This window comes from Strix uralensis, chromosome 3, assembly GCF_047716275.1.
Source record: "Strix uralensis isolate ZFMK-TIS-50842 chromosome 3, bStrUra1, whole genome shotgun sequence".
In the NCBI taxonomy this organism is placed as follows: Eukaryota; Metazoa; Chordata; class Aves; order Strigiformes; family Strigidae; genus Strix; species Strix uralensis.
The window spans coordinates 82,519,621-82,531,779 of NC_133974.1; the positions used below are offsets into that span (position 1 = coordinate 82,519,621).

General features: G+C 42.3%; 1 protein-coding gene across 1 annotated transcript in view; it reads left to right on the plus strand.

Annotated features, from left to right (window-relative positions):
* PGBD5 (piggyBac transposable element derived 5) overlaps positions 1 to 12,159 on the plus strand; it is a 73,169-nt gene that overhangs the window by 38,221 nt on the left and 22,789 nt on the right. Inside the window, exon 3 of the mRNA XM_074863101.1 lies at positions 697 to 831. Coding sequence (XP_074719202.1) covers positions 697 to 831 — 135 coding nt within the window. The remainder of the gene's footprint in view (positions 1 to 696; positions 832 to 12,159) is intronic.

Sequence of the window (12,159 nt, forward strand, 5' to 3'; positions counted from 1 at the left end):
TTCATTACTTGTTCCAGTCTGCCTTGTCTTTTTCTATTTCTGCCTCTGGCCCTTTATCTTTCTGTCTCCTTTTGTCAAATTTTTCAGCTCCTGAGACAGGAGAGGCTTCCCTGAAGCTGCTGCCACTAGGAAAAATGTTTTCTGTCTCTTCACCACCTCCTTAAATGGAAGCAGAAAATATCTTTTTCTCTCTTAACTTCTCTCCCTCTTTGGTGTGTGTTTTCCTTTGCTGTAACCAAGGAATGTACCTTACAACATATTGTAGGGGATGTTTGGGTGGAAGACATTCTGCCAAACAAGATGAAGCTTGGAGAAGGATGCTGTTAACAATCCCTCCTGCGCCCATTCCCCACCTCGTTTTGGAGGGATGTTAAACTCTAGCTGATAGTGAGAGTTAGAGGCCGCATTTTGGAGGAATGTTAAACTGTAGCTGATAGTGAGAAGTGAGAGCCATGCCTTGCAGTGTTTGAAAACCACTTGTAGAGCAGCCATCCACAATGGAGTATGCTTGGCCAGGCCTTGTTTTTTGTTGGATGGTAGCATTGAACAAAAGTGGGTTTGCTCCTTTATGAGGTGATGTGCACAAGCACAATGCAAGGATTGTTTTCCTTGGAAGAACCTAAAGCACCATTTTCTTTCAGCAATCACGTACTTATCTGTTTCTTTCCCCTCTGCCTCTTTTCTTGCCAATTACAGGTACTACATGAGCCCCTGATTGACGAGGATCCTGTTTTCATTGCCACATGCACAGAGAGGGAACTGCGCAAGAGGAAAAAGAGGAAATTCAGTCTCTGGGTTCGGCAGTGCTCATCCACTGGTTTCATCTGCCAGGTGGGTTTTACCTTTTTAGATGTCTTGATTCAGTTCCAGCAGGCCCTTGAATGTATTGCAGGACTAAAGATAACATCACTTCTTTTCATTGCCTTGCTGGGGGCTACAATCTGAATACAACAGGCCTCTGACTCCTGTAGATACTAGATCTGATGGCCAGTGGCGACAAGTTCCTGATGCTCTGGTTGCTGTATGGTTTAACTGAGGGTGCCTGTCTCTAATACTGTCCATCTGGCTGCTGGCCCTAAGCTAATTAAATTGAAATAGAGTTAAAAGGTTTGTCTGCTTGTACATCCTAAGTTTATCTAGATGTCTAGGTACTGTGAATTCTGTCATTTTTAATGAGTCAGCTTCTCTCTCTAACGCTGCATCTGTGAGAGCCAGCGGTGTCCAATAGCCTGAATCAATATGGTATCAAGATGTCCATTTTTCTGTGAGAAACATATTAGCACAGTTTCCTATTACATCTCTTCACACCTCTACTTCTCTAACAAAGAAATAAAATCTGATGTGACTTCAAGGTGAGAAATGAACTTGAGTGAAAGATGTGTTAAAGCGTTTGGTTTTAGCATTGTAAAGCATTTGGGGACAACTTTTTAAATTCTCAGATTCCCCCATTGCTGATGAATTTTGAGAGCTCTTGAAAAATCCAGCTGTCTATTTTGATACCTAAAGATGAGGGGACGGATATTTTCTGATATTTCTTTTTCCCAAGAACTTCTGTGAAAATGGTGCCCTGCATGTTCCAGAGCAACAATTCAGGGGTGCAGGTAGGATGTGCATGCTGCCTGCTCAGGCTGAATGCATGTCAGAACTGCAGGGCCTGTGAAGTTGCTGCAGTTGAACATTCGTTCACAGTAAAATTTGATCCGTGAATCACCACGACTCTTTGAGTAGCTATGCAAGAGAAGAGGCTCGCTGGGAACAGGGGTTTGCATTTTCAGCAGCACTATTCACTCTATGGAGAAAATTAGGATCATACATCTTCCATCCAGGTTTTAAAGCAGTTGTTTTGTCCAATACAAAACAGATTCACCTTGTGAAGCATCCTTGGAAGATTCTGCTCTCAAGGCATTTAGAAAGCCATATGCTACACAGAGGCAGTGTCCTTCATCTCCAAGGTCAACTCCACCAGTCCCACACGCAGCTTATTACTGAAGCATAATGGGTACAGTGAGCACGAAGTTTGCTGATCTCTCTTGTGGTGCTCCCCCCAGCCAACTGCCGCCAAACTAATAAGTCTTCAGACATGCCAGAGGTTTCAGATTCTGAGCTGTAATTACGTTGCACCTCCCGTCCTGTTCATTGAGAGAGTAAACTAATGGAATGTCAAATTAAACAGAATAGGTGCTCAGCACCACCCTAATCCTCCTGCTCCCTTAATGAATTAGATACGCTTGACTTGCATCTGTATGACGTCCAGGATCATCTTACCAGCCGCCTTCTATTTTCATTCCATGACTTGGCTGAAATTATCATCATGCTGAAATGACTGGGTGAGAGGGACCTTAGGGAAGGGTGAAAAAAAATATACAGGAACATGAACATTCATGCTAAAATGGAAAAACCTAGTCTGGAGAGGATGGGGATCTTCAACTATGGCATGCTTGAAATGATGCATTCAGTTATGTGTCACACTTGCAAGGGATCTTGCAGAATCCAAAGCACTTATTTGGTGGTTGGTTGGTTTGTTTACTGTATTAAAACAGAGGTGGTTTTTTTCCTGTGTTTAACATATGGGGAGAATTGATCTAAACAAGAAGGAAATCCAATGTTTTCCCCTTTCATGTGCACACCTTCCCCTCCATCTCTTGTGAAACTGCTATCATGAAGGAAAGACTTGTTGCCTGATAGTTAAGGACTATCACCTGTCTGCTGCCAGAAAAACCTTATGCACCCACTTGGAAATATGCAGAAATTCTGTAATACTGTCTGGATGAATTCCCTCCCTCCCTCTCTCATTGTTTCCACATTATGACATCGAGGTCGATTTATTCGGGATAAAATATGACTGTAAACACTTCACAAATCAGGCTAATTCAGTTTCAAAAGTCTGAATAATATGTATCTGTAAAAAGGGGAGGCAGCCCAGGCAGAAGAGGGAAGTGAGCTACATATGACTGACTGGCTTTCAGGAATGGAAGGAACCTCAAGAGGTCTCTGATGCTCCTGGACAAAAGCAAGGACCTCTAAACCTGAATCATGAGCTTGATGTTAAAAAATCTCCATTTGAGGACATCCCAGTTTTCCCAGTGATCTGCTTTTGCTACAGTGAAAAGGGTTGGTTGATTTGTTTTCGTAATGTAAAACTGATACCAGTGTTTTGAAGCCACGTGCTGAGCTACTCTGTGGACAGCTCCTGGTTGGCAGCTCACAGGGCAGTTGCTAATGTTAGGAGTTTTAGCTGTTTGACTCCCCGGATTCCTCTGCTTGTTCTCATGAACAAAAACTGAATAATTTTTTGAGGCGTGAGTAAATAGTTCTGTTTGATGGCTCATCATTTGCTTTTTTAAGCAAATGGTGTTTGGTTAAAAAAACAGCCCAATAAGCCATTCGTGGAACAGAAGTGGCATAAAAACTAAATATTGTTTGTGGATATAAGGAGGTGCATAGGCTTATATATGCATAATATAAACAATGTATATATAGTAGACTACTGTTCTGTCTTCTGTAATACAGATAACCTGACTCTGCCCTGACAGTTAAGTCTCTCTCTTAAGATGGATGCACAATTTTAGATCATATCTCTGCTTCGGAATTTCTCAAGCAAAGCATCTTGTTGCAGTGAATAGCTTTCTTGCTGAGTATCTTTTCACGGTCAGCTGGCCAAGTGGGAACATGCAGGAAGGACACATCATTCAAACAAAGTAAATATATGTCTGCAGCAGCTGGGAATGAACAAAACCTTTCAGAGGGTTAGAAGGGCCCCAGGAGAGCTGACTCTGGCAAAGTAAGCAGCAAAACTGCACTGATACTGTTGCCTTTTTCACCCATCCTTGATGCTGGACATCAAGGTGGCAGCAGCTGCTGCTGCAAGAGAGGGCTTGGGCCTTGTTGTTTCTTTCTTTCTAATTCAATGAGAACAGCAAACTTGGTTTGCAGGATCTCAGGTGTCCCTCTCTGCTCTATCTTCTCTTTGCTTTTCTCATTTCTCTCCAATATATTTCCCTACGTACATGTTACCACTAAGACACTTTTCAAACCAATATTTTAATATCTTGATTGCAGTTTAAATGATCACAGTAGCTTAAAAGTGTTTCTTTCTTAAGAGTATTTTCTGAGTAAGTCATCCTATTTAAATCAAAACTCTATGTCAGGTTTTATTTCTTTTTTTCTCAAAAAGTCTGGAACACTTGCTTGTAAAAGATGTTCATAAGACTCTCTTTCATTTTAGATATAGCAACAGAGCTCATCAAAAACTGCTGAGTTCCCAAATATCTGATCAGGGCAAGTTATTTTGTCCTGGTAGGATACATAATGCTCTCTCTTTCCTTTTCTTGTGTGGCTCATAAGAAATGAGCGTGGTCCTGAGTAACTGTTACTAAGTGATGCCTAGTCCTTCTGTAGCTCCTCCTCTACAAGAAGGTTTTCTGGTCATTTTGCAGGAGAAGGAAGCACAAGAAGCTGGACCCATGCACTGAACCCCACGGGGAGTCAGACAGAACAAGTTATTCCCATGGTGCTTTGTCCTGAACCACAGGCCCATGGCCCAAACATAACCCTAAAGACAGTCGCTGACCCAAAGATCCATCAATCAACAAAATGGAAGGCAGTATGTAGATGGTTGAGAGCACTGCAAAGGGACGGTCAGGCAATATTAGTCACTATGATAGGCGGTAATGGAATTAGCTCATCAACCTAATTATTTGCTTAAAAAAACCTGTGATATCATGGTAGACAACAGATGACTTTATGGATGTGTGTATCTTTTCCTATTCCTTGGGATGAAATTTGTTCTCTGAGGCTATTCTGGACACTCTTCCCTTCCCACACACCCTCCCCACCCCCAACTGTATGGGCTCTGCACTTGCTTTTATTTACTGGCAGAAAATTCTTGCAAGAATGCATTTCATTTTCACTAATATCCCTGTGAAACATGTCGCTTGCTTAGATTTATGAAGTGCTTTAGATTCTTGTACTGGGACTGAATTTGAGTTTCCACCTTCCACTGCTTACCCTGAAGAAGTGGTGTGTCAGACCAGATTAAGGAAAAGGTCTGTGTCTGCAGCTTGAGTCTTCCCACGTTACTGAATGATCAGCAACTTGCACTTATAGTGGTATTTAAAGAGTGCAACCTGGATCAGGATAGCCCCTGCATGAGAGGGTAAGAAATGTCTCTCTCCCTGAAGATCAGCAGTCTCAGTGAAGGGAGATGTCTGAGGTCCCTCCACAGATCAGTGGCAGAGCTCTCAGTTGCAGCAAAAACCCCCAAACAATGTAAACATCATGCTTTTATAGTAAATGCTGTAGTTCATTCTTGATTTCAAATGGGTTAAGTACAGTCAGCTCGAATACTTCCCATAACCCTGTTGATTTTACAGAGTAAGAGCTTAAAACTGAGATGGTGCCCCAAAGAATTTATAATTTCACAATACACCACATAAGTGCATTCAGTCACTGGAAAAGGGAAGGGTAAATAAGCCTGGAGTGAGTTTTGTTTTCAAGGTCAGTGTTGCAGGAGAGTTAGCCATCTGTGGATTTGTTTAATAAAGCTGTTCAGAAACGTTGGTGTTTCAGCCCGTTTAAATTCTGTTTAGAGATTAGTCTGAGCCCTTGGGTTTCTTTCAACAGGGCCCTGATAATTTCTCTGATGCTGGAACAGTTGCATCTGGAACACACAGATGTAGCAGCTGCTTTGAGGAGGTTCTCAAGGTCAGGCTTTGGCTAGGAGGGGATCCCAGGAAATCTGATCACCTTCATTTGTCAGTCACTGGTGGCTGGAAAATCCTATCTGCTTTCTTCCTCTGGCTCCACCAGGCTCTGGCTTTTTAATGCATGTGGTTCTGTATTGTCAGCATCTGAGAATCTCAGATCTCAATTAAAAGTCAATTATCCTCTTGCTCACCAGTATTAAGTGGGAAGGTAGTTTTGCAGATGTGTGATGGGCCAGCCCCATTCATTTCTGTGGAGTTTACAATCTTACCGTGTTTCTAGATGAATGGGAAAAACAAACATCCTAATGTGACCTAATAGAAACATCTCTCTCAGAGTTTACATGTAGTCCTAGTGTCTATTTTCAGGTGGGAATGAAGGTTATTTTTTAGTTCCCGTCTGTGGTGCTTGGAGTTTCTGATGATAAAACCACTTGTGCAGTTGTCTCCTTCTTGTAGCTTTTCTCACTTAGCACAACTCTGCCTGGTGTAGGAGGCTAAAAGCACCAGAGCCTTCTCTCTTCCTCACTTAATAGTCTTGCCATAGGCGTGCTCCTCGCGGATCCATGATTTTATGATTCTATTCTGTGAAAGGTATTGAAAAGCAAAAGGAAAGAGCTTTGCAGAGGTTAGCAGTGATTTCCAACCAGGCAGGAGAAGGGCAGCATGGAAAGAAGCAAACATGGCATTGTTTGGCATCAGGGGTTGGATGCCTGGTTTCTCAGGGCAAACGCGGACAGGAATCAGTATACTGAAAAGGTATAGGAAGAACTCAATAGGAAGGTCCAAACAGCAAAGGCCTGACTCCATTTTCCAGCCCCACTTCCATTTCGTGCTGCAAAGAAGAGGGAACTGGCAGAAGGCTGAGGTGGTTGAAGCAAAGGGTTAAGCAAGGGGTCTCTGTGGCAAAGCACTGTCTGGATGTCAAGATACATTTAAGCAAGGTGAGAGGAAAGAAGGATGACTGCAGAAATTGGGAGGAGAGACAGGCAGTTCTTGGGTATTTGAAAGAATAGGAAATGCTTTATCGTGGAGGTGTTACAGATAATAAGTCTTCCTGATGTAGATGTGGCTGGCCTGGGAGAAGCTGCAGAGAGAAATCTCTGGTGATTCACAGGTTGCTGGTCCACCATACAGATGTATGTAAGATGTTGTAATGTCCTCAGTGATAAAGAAATCACATGGAAGAGGGATATCACAGAAAGGAAAACAAAGAGCTTTATTTTTAAGCCATATTGGGCTTGCATTGTCAACTCTACCAGCATCTTTCTATCAGTCTTACAAAGATCTTGCTAGAAGATTTGAAGAATGTGCAAGCAAAACAGATTTTCAGTCCTCAGCACAAAGATGTTATCTGGATCTGTGTGTTAATGCAGGTTGAAGTGATTCAAAATAAGAAGCAGAAGGAGAATAGAGGGAGACCAAGGAAAGAGCTTTGTAGGGAACCCCAAGAGCTAGCTAGGAACAGAACGGGAAGGCTGCGTGTCCCTTGCGTGCATTTTCAAAGTAACATTTAGATGAGTAGGAAGAGAATTAAGAGAGGCTCAAATAAAAAGATCCGGTCTCAGTAAGAGCACCATCAGTGGTGCCAACAGCTGCTGAGGAAGAGCTAGACCTAAGAGCTGGCTGGGAAAATGGCATTAAAGAAGCGGGGAGTATGGGCTGCAGAAGGTTTGGGGTGAGACTGAAGGGGAGGGTGTCCCAACAACGGTGGTAATGATAACAGTTAGAGATGAGGTTTAGGATACGAGGAGAAGACAGTGAGGCAAGATCTAGAGTGGTGCTAGGAATGAACAGTTGAGTATTTGGCTGTGAAGTCTATAGAAAACGAAGTTATGTTTTTGATAGCTATTTAGCATCCAAAAACTATGACATGTTCTTTGTTCTCTTGCTTTTATAACAGTGTCATCTAAAAACTTGGCTTCTGTTGTTGTTTAGGGTCTGTCCTTGTGAGGTATTTTGCACAATGTAGTCCTCAAAATTTTCCTCCTGTTTATTAATATCCTGCCCTTTTTTTTCTTCCAAATGTCATCTATTTTATTTAAGAATTGTACCCTGGGATGCTTCAATTATGTATGAATATGGAGTATTTGGGATATGATATTCACAAGTGCTTTCAATTTTCTATCTGGGCTTTGAATATGAGCCCAGTCACCAATATTTTAGTTTCTAGGATGCTCTTAAATGTGCAGTTAAGATGCAGCTTTTGTTCCTAAGCGCTTGGGTTTTTACCTAGTTTCTAGCGAGACCTTAAAAATCTTCCACGTGAATTTTCCATAGAGTAAATTGCTAGCACAGAGCAAAGAAATTCCTGTTGGCTTGTAGCACAGATGCCTACTCTGAGATCTTCCTTCCTCTGATATCACTCTCTCTAGCAGTCTATGTAGCTGAACATACTTGGTTTGAGTTTCTGAATGGCAGGTGATTGACTTGCCTCTCATCTGTCAGCATGTGAAATCTCCTGCTCAGAAATGTGATGTCTTTTCGGATTGCCTCTGTGTAGGCAAACGGTCTTTCCAGAACAGTTTGCACTGTTTTTCTTGTTTTGGAAGAGCTCAGCACAGTCTTCACCTGTACCCTGTCACTCGGGCATTCAGGTGTATTGATTGATACCTACTTTTGTGTTTGTGATGGGAGGAGGCAGAAGCAGTTGTAGGTGGAAGGAAAGATGAGCCAGAGACTGTGAAGGTCTTTTCTTACTGTCAGGCTTTCAAAGGGAAGAGACTGTAGGCTGAAGAGAGGAGGGTTTGAGGGATGAGTTATACAGTGTGAGGAGAGCTGGTATTGTGCACACAGGATTAAAACATGTTGAATTGAAAGCATCTGCAGCAGTAGGGCTGCAGTAGATAGAGAGATGGCAGAATTGAACGTGTAGCTGTCTGATAAGAAATAAATAATAGAGGGATGACTAGAGAAAGCTCCATTTCGGTTCCAGCACTACCGGATAAAGAGCTTCAGCCTGTAGTTGTCTCCTAAGACAGATGATGTCACACATTATCTCATTTGGTGTTGTAGATCGAATGGATCAGTAGCCACTAGGAAAAAGATACTCAGTAAAAGTGATCTCTGCAGATATTCAAGAAGCATTGCTTTGACTGTCACCTGCAGAAGCAGAGGATGTTGCTGCTGACATCTCCATCTATTGTCCCGCAGCAGTTGTTGAGCCTGTACTTCTGACAATCTTTTGCTGTTGAAGCATATGGAAAGGGCACAAAGTTCTAATGGTGTCACAGGACAAACCAGAAGCTCTGGTGAATGGTTTAACAAACATTTGGGGGGAGCAGCTTCTGACTGTGACTGTGAAGGTCTTGCAGCCAATTTCTGGCAATTCTGTGCTTTTTCTGCAGACTGCTGACTGTTAAATACCACTTCTAATGCATTACAGAATGGGGGGGAATGCTTCAGGCTTCAGTAGGCAGGATCTTAATGATTTGAGGTAGAATGCAATAAGCTAGATGAGAGGACAGGGAGAGAGAAAATAAAGGCCATATGGGATCGTAGGCACTTGCAAGGATATTTGAAGCTATGCCTTTGCCAGTTGTCTGTACCCAGCCGCTGTTTCACAGCAGCCTTAATGCCTTCCAACATTATGCTGCCATCACCCATCTTTCCAATAGAGCTGAGCATGATAAAGCTTTGAATGATGCTTCTCCAAAACAAGAAAAATCGTGCCAAGAACAAAAGCTGTGCTTGGATGGGCAAGGAAATGCCCAAGGAGAAAAAAGAGAGATATATTTAACATTGGAGGAGGAGAGAAGGAAGGTTGAGCAGTGGGTATGGATGTTTGAGTAAGGGGTACTGGTGAGGTGAAGAGAGCAAGAGGGAATGGGAATCACAAGGTGGCCATTACAAGGACCCTCGAGATAGAGGGAAGCACAGTGGGAGGATGCCAGGTGCACAGTGAACACTGCTAACACAACCTATGGAGTATGTAGCATCCTAGTAGGAAAATAGTGATATCTCAGTAGACGGTTGCATGGTGGGCATGCACTTTAAAGTAGCTGCTTGCAGACCCAAACCAGCCCATGGTGAGGGACCAACTGGCTCACCAGCAGACTGTCATATCTCTGGAGGGATACTCTACAGGGAACACGAAGTGAACATGGAGCAGGAGAGACTCTTGGTTGGCTGAGTCTTACTGCAGTAGGGGAGGGGAAAGTGTAGGACACTCTCCTAGACTTAGAGACTCCTGCTTTGTTTTCAGCTCAACTGCTAATCCAAGGTCAAAACTAATCTGTCTGCGTCTTTTGTCTCCAATGCCTTGTCTATAGATTCTAAGGGCTTGATGTGTGGTCTCTGTGCTGGCATGCTAGTAACCTAATCTTAATTTTGGTGTCAATAATCATGAAATACCTTTGCTGTAAGTTTGGAACAATCTGCCCTTTGTATGCATTCCACTATTAAGCTGCTCTCTTGAGCCCTGATTAATAACCTAAATGACTTACTGTAATTAGCTAGTCCTCAGCCTTAGCATTGGGGAAAGCACAAATTTGACAGCTTCCGGAAGTGAGTGGAGCTTGGTCAGCGACTCTACAAACATTCCTGCCTTTGTCCTCATCTGGAAACAGTTTCAATCAAATAAGGGATTTTTTTTTTTTAAGATAAATAATGTATATTTAAGACTTCCTTTTAGTATGTGCTGTACTTGTTTTTAGAATTAGCATGCATTCGTCCTTGCACCAGCTTTGTTCTTTAGCACACCAATTACTTCAAAATACAGATTAAGTTTCATTTCTCAAAGATTTCATACCTAACACACTCCTTTGGGGTCTGTTCCATGATGCATGAATTACTAGGGAATATTGCATTAATATGTCTAGAATACCAGTGTTGGGAGATACACCAGCTAAAATAGGGAGAAGCTGTTTAATTGAATTTCATTCCCCTCTAAGATCATTGAGATATAAATTATTGGGAGCACTACTGCAACCATGCAAGCATTTTTGTTCTATGAGCGTTATATTGAACTTTCCTTTATGAAGGAGTGCGTTGATAAGAGAAACAGATGCATATACAGGAAAGCAGTGCTGCATATTCTGGATGGTTGAGGTCTCAAACAAGTTTAACAAAAGCTCGTTGTGGATACATCAGGAAACAAGGCAAAATTCCTTTTCCTTGCCCCTGAATACTGAGCAAGTTTCTCTGATGGGTAAAATTTTCTGGAATTCCTAAAAGATTTGAGTATTTCAGAGCCAAAGTCACAAAGGCAGGCCTGGGCAAATTTTTCAGAAAATTTGCATTTGTGGGGTTTTTTTTTTGGTTTTTTTTTTTTTTTAAATCTTTCCAAGTTCCATGGTGTTACAGTACTGATTGAGTGACTGAGCACAGTGTTTGCTGCTTCTCATTTCTCTTTCCAGCAAGTTATTTCTGCTGACTTTTAGAACAAGATGAAGGTTGGATATCAAGCTGATTTTAGTAGATGTTCAACTTTGGTGAAAGTTATACTTGTGAAATACTGTCAGTGAAATAAAATCAAAGGCTTGTGTACAAAGGAAGAGTTATGTGTTTTCTCCCTCTGCATGACAATGCAGAAGACTCCTCTTCTAGGTGGAATGTCAGAATGAAGCAATAGCTTTACTTCAGGGCTCTTTCAGTTAGTGGGACTGTGTTCAGTTAATTTTAGTCACGTTACTAAGGGATAAATGTTCCTGCACTCTAACACAAACATATATGTCCACCTACCGGTGATGGTGACAGCTCTCTTCAAATGCATAGTGAAGTGGACTGCACTGTAGCAGGATACACACTAAAGCTACTGCAGCCTGCTACAAATGAGCCAGGCATTTCCCTATTAACAGCAGCATATTGTGCTGTACCCTGCTTCCTGGTCCAATCTGTTTCAGTGGGTTGTCTCCACATCATGATCTAAGTAAAGGATCTAAGAATTAGCGCTGTGCCTGGAGAGTTTGATGAGGGTGTTCTGGCTGGTTGGGTATGTATGTGTATTGCTGGCTCCTCTCATTTATGGGGGTGCACACGCACTTCTGTCGCAGCCTAACGGTTGCTGCCAACAGAAATAAATCTGAACATTACTGCAGTGAAGCTAATGGGCCATTTCCTTCTGGTCATCTTCTAGTGGCCTTTCTTGAAACTGAAGTTCCCATGCTCTCCTTTTGCTGGCAGCATTAAAGCCGATGCAGATTCAGTATAACACAATCTCAGTTATGACTTGAATCTTTTCCTGCCAAGCAAACAATCTTCAAACTACACAACAGTGACAAGAACCTCAGGAAGCCCTTAAGCTGAGGCAAAGGACGCTGTATTTATTGGTAGCTGTGCCAGCTAACCTGAGGTGGTTTTAAAGCAACAGCCGCTTGAAAGGGGCTTTATATATTAGTTTATTAAAAGTATCTGCTGCCTAGATTCTCAGCTTGTCTCCTGTTGAGTTGACGAGGTATGTTCGCATTGCATCTCCTCCCTCTGGATTCCTTATAACTTTCTGACTTTTCTCCCTATT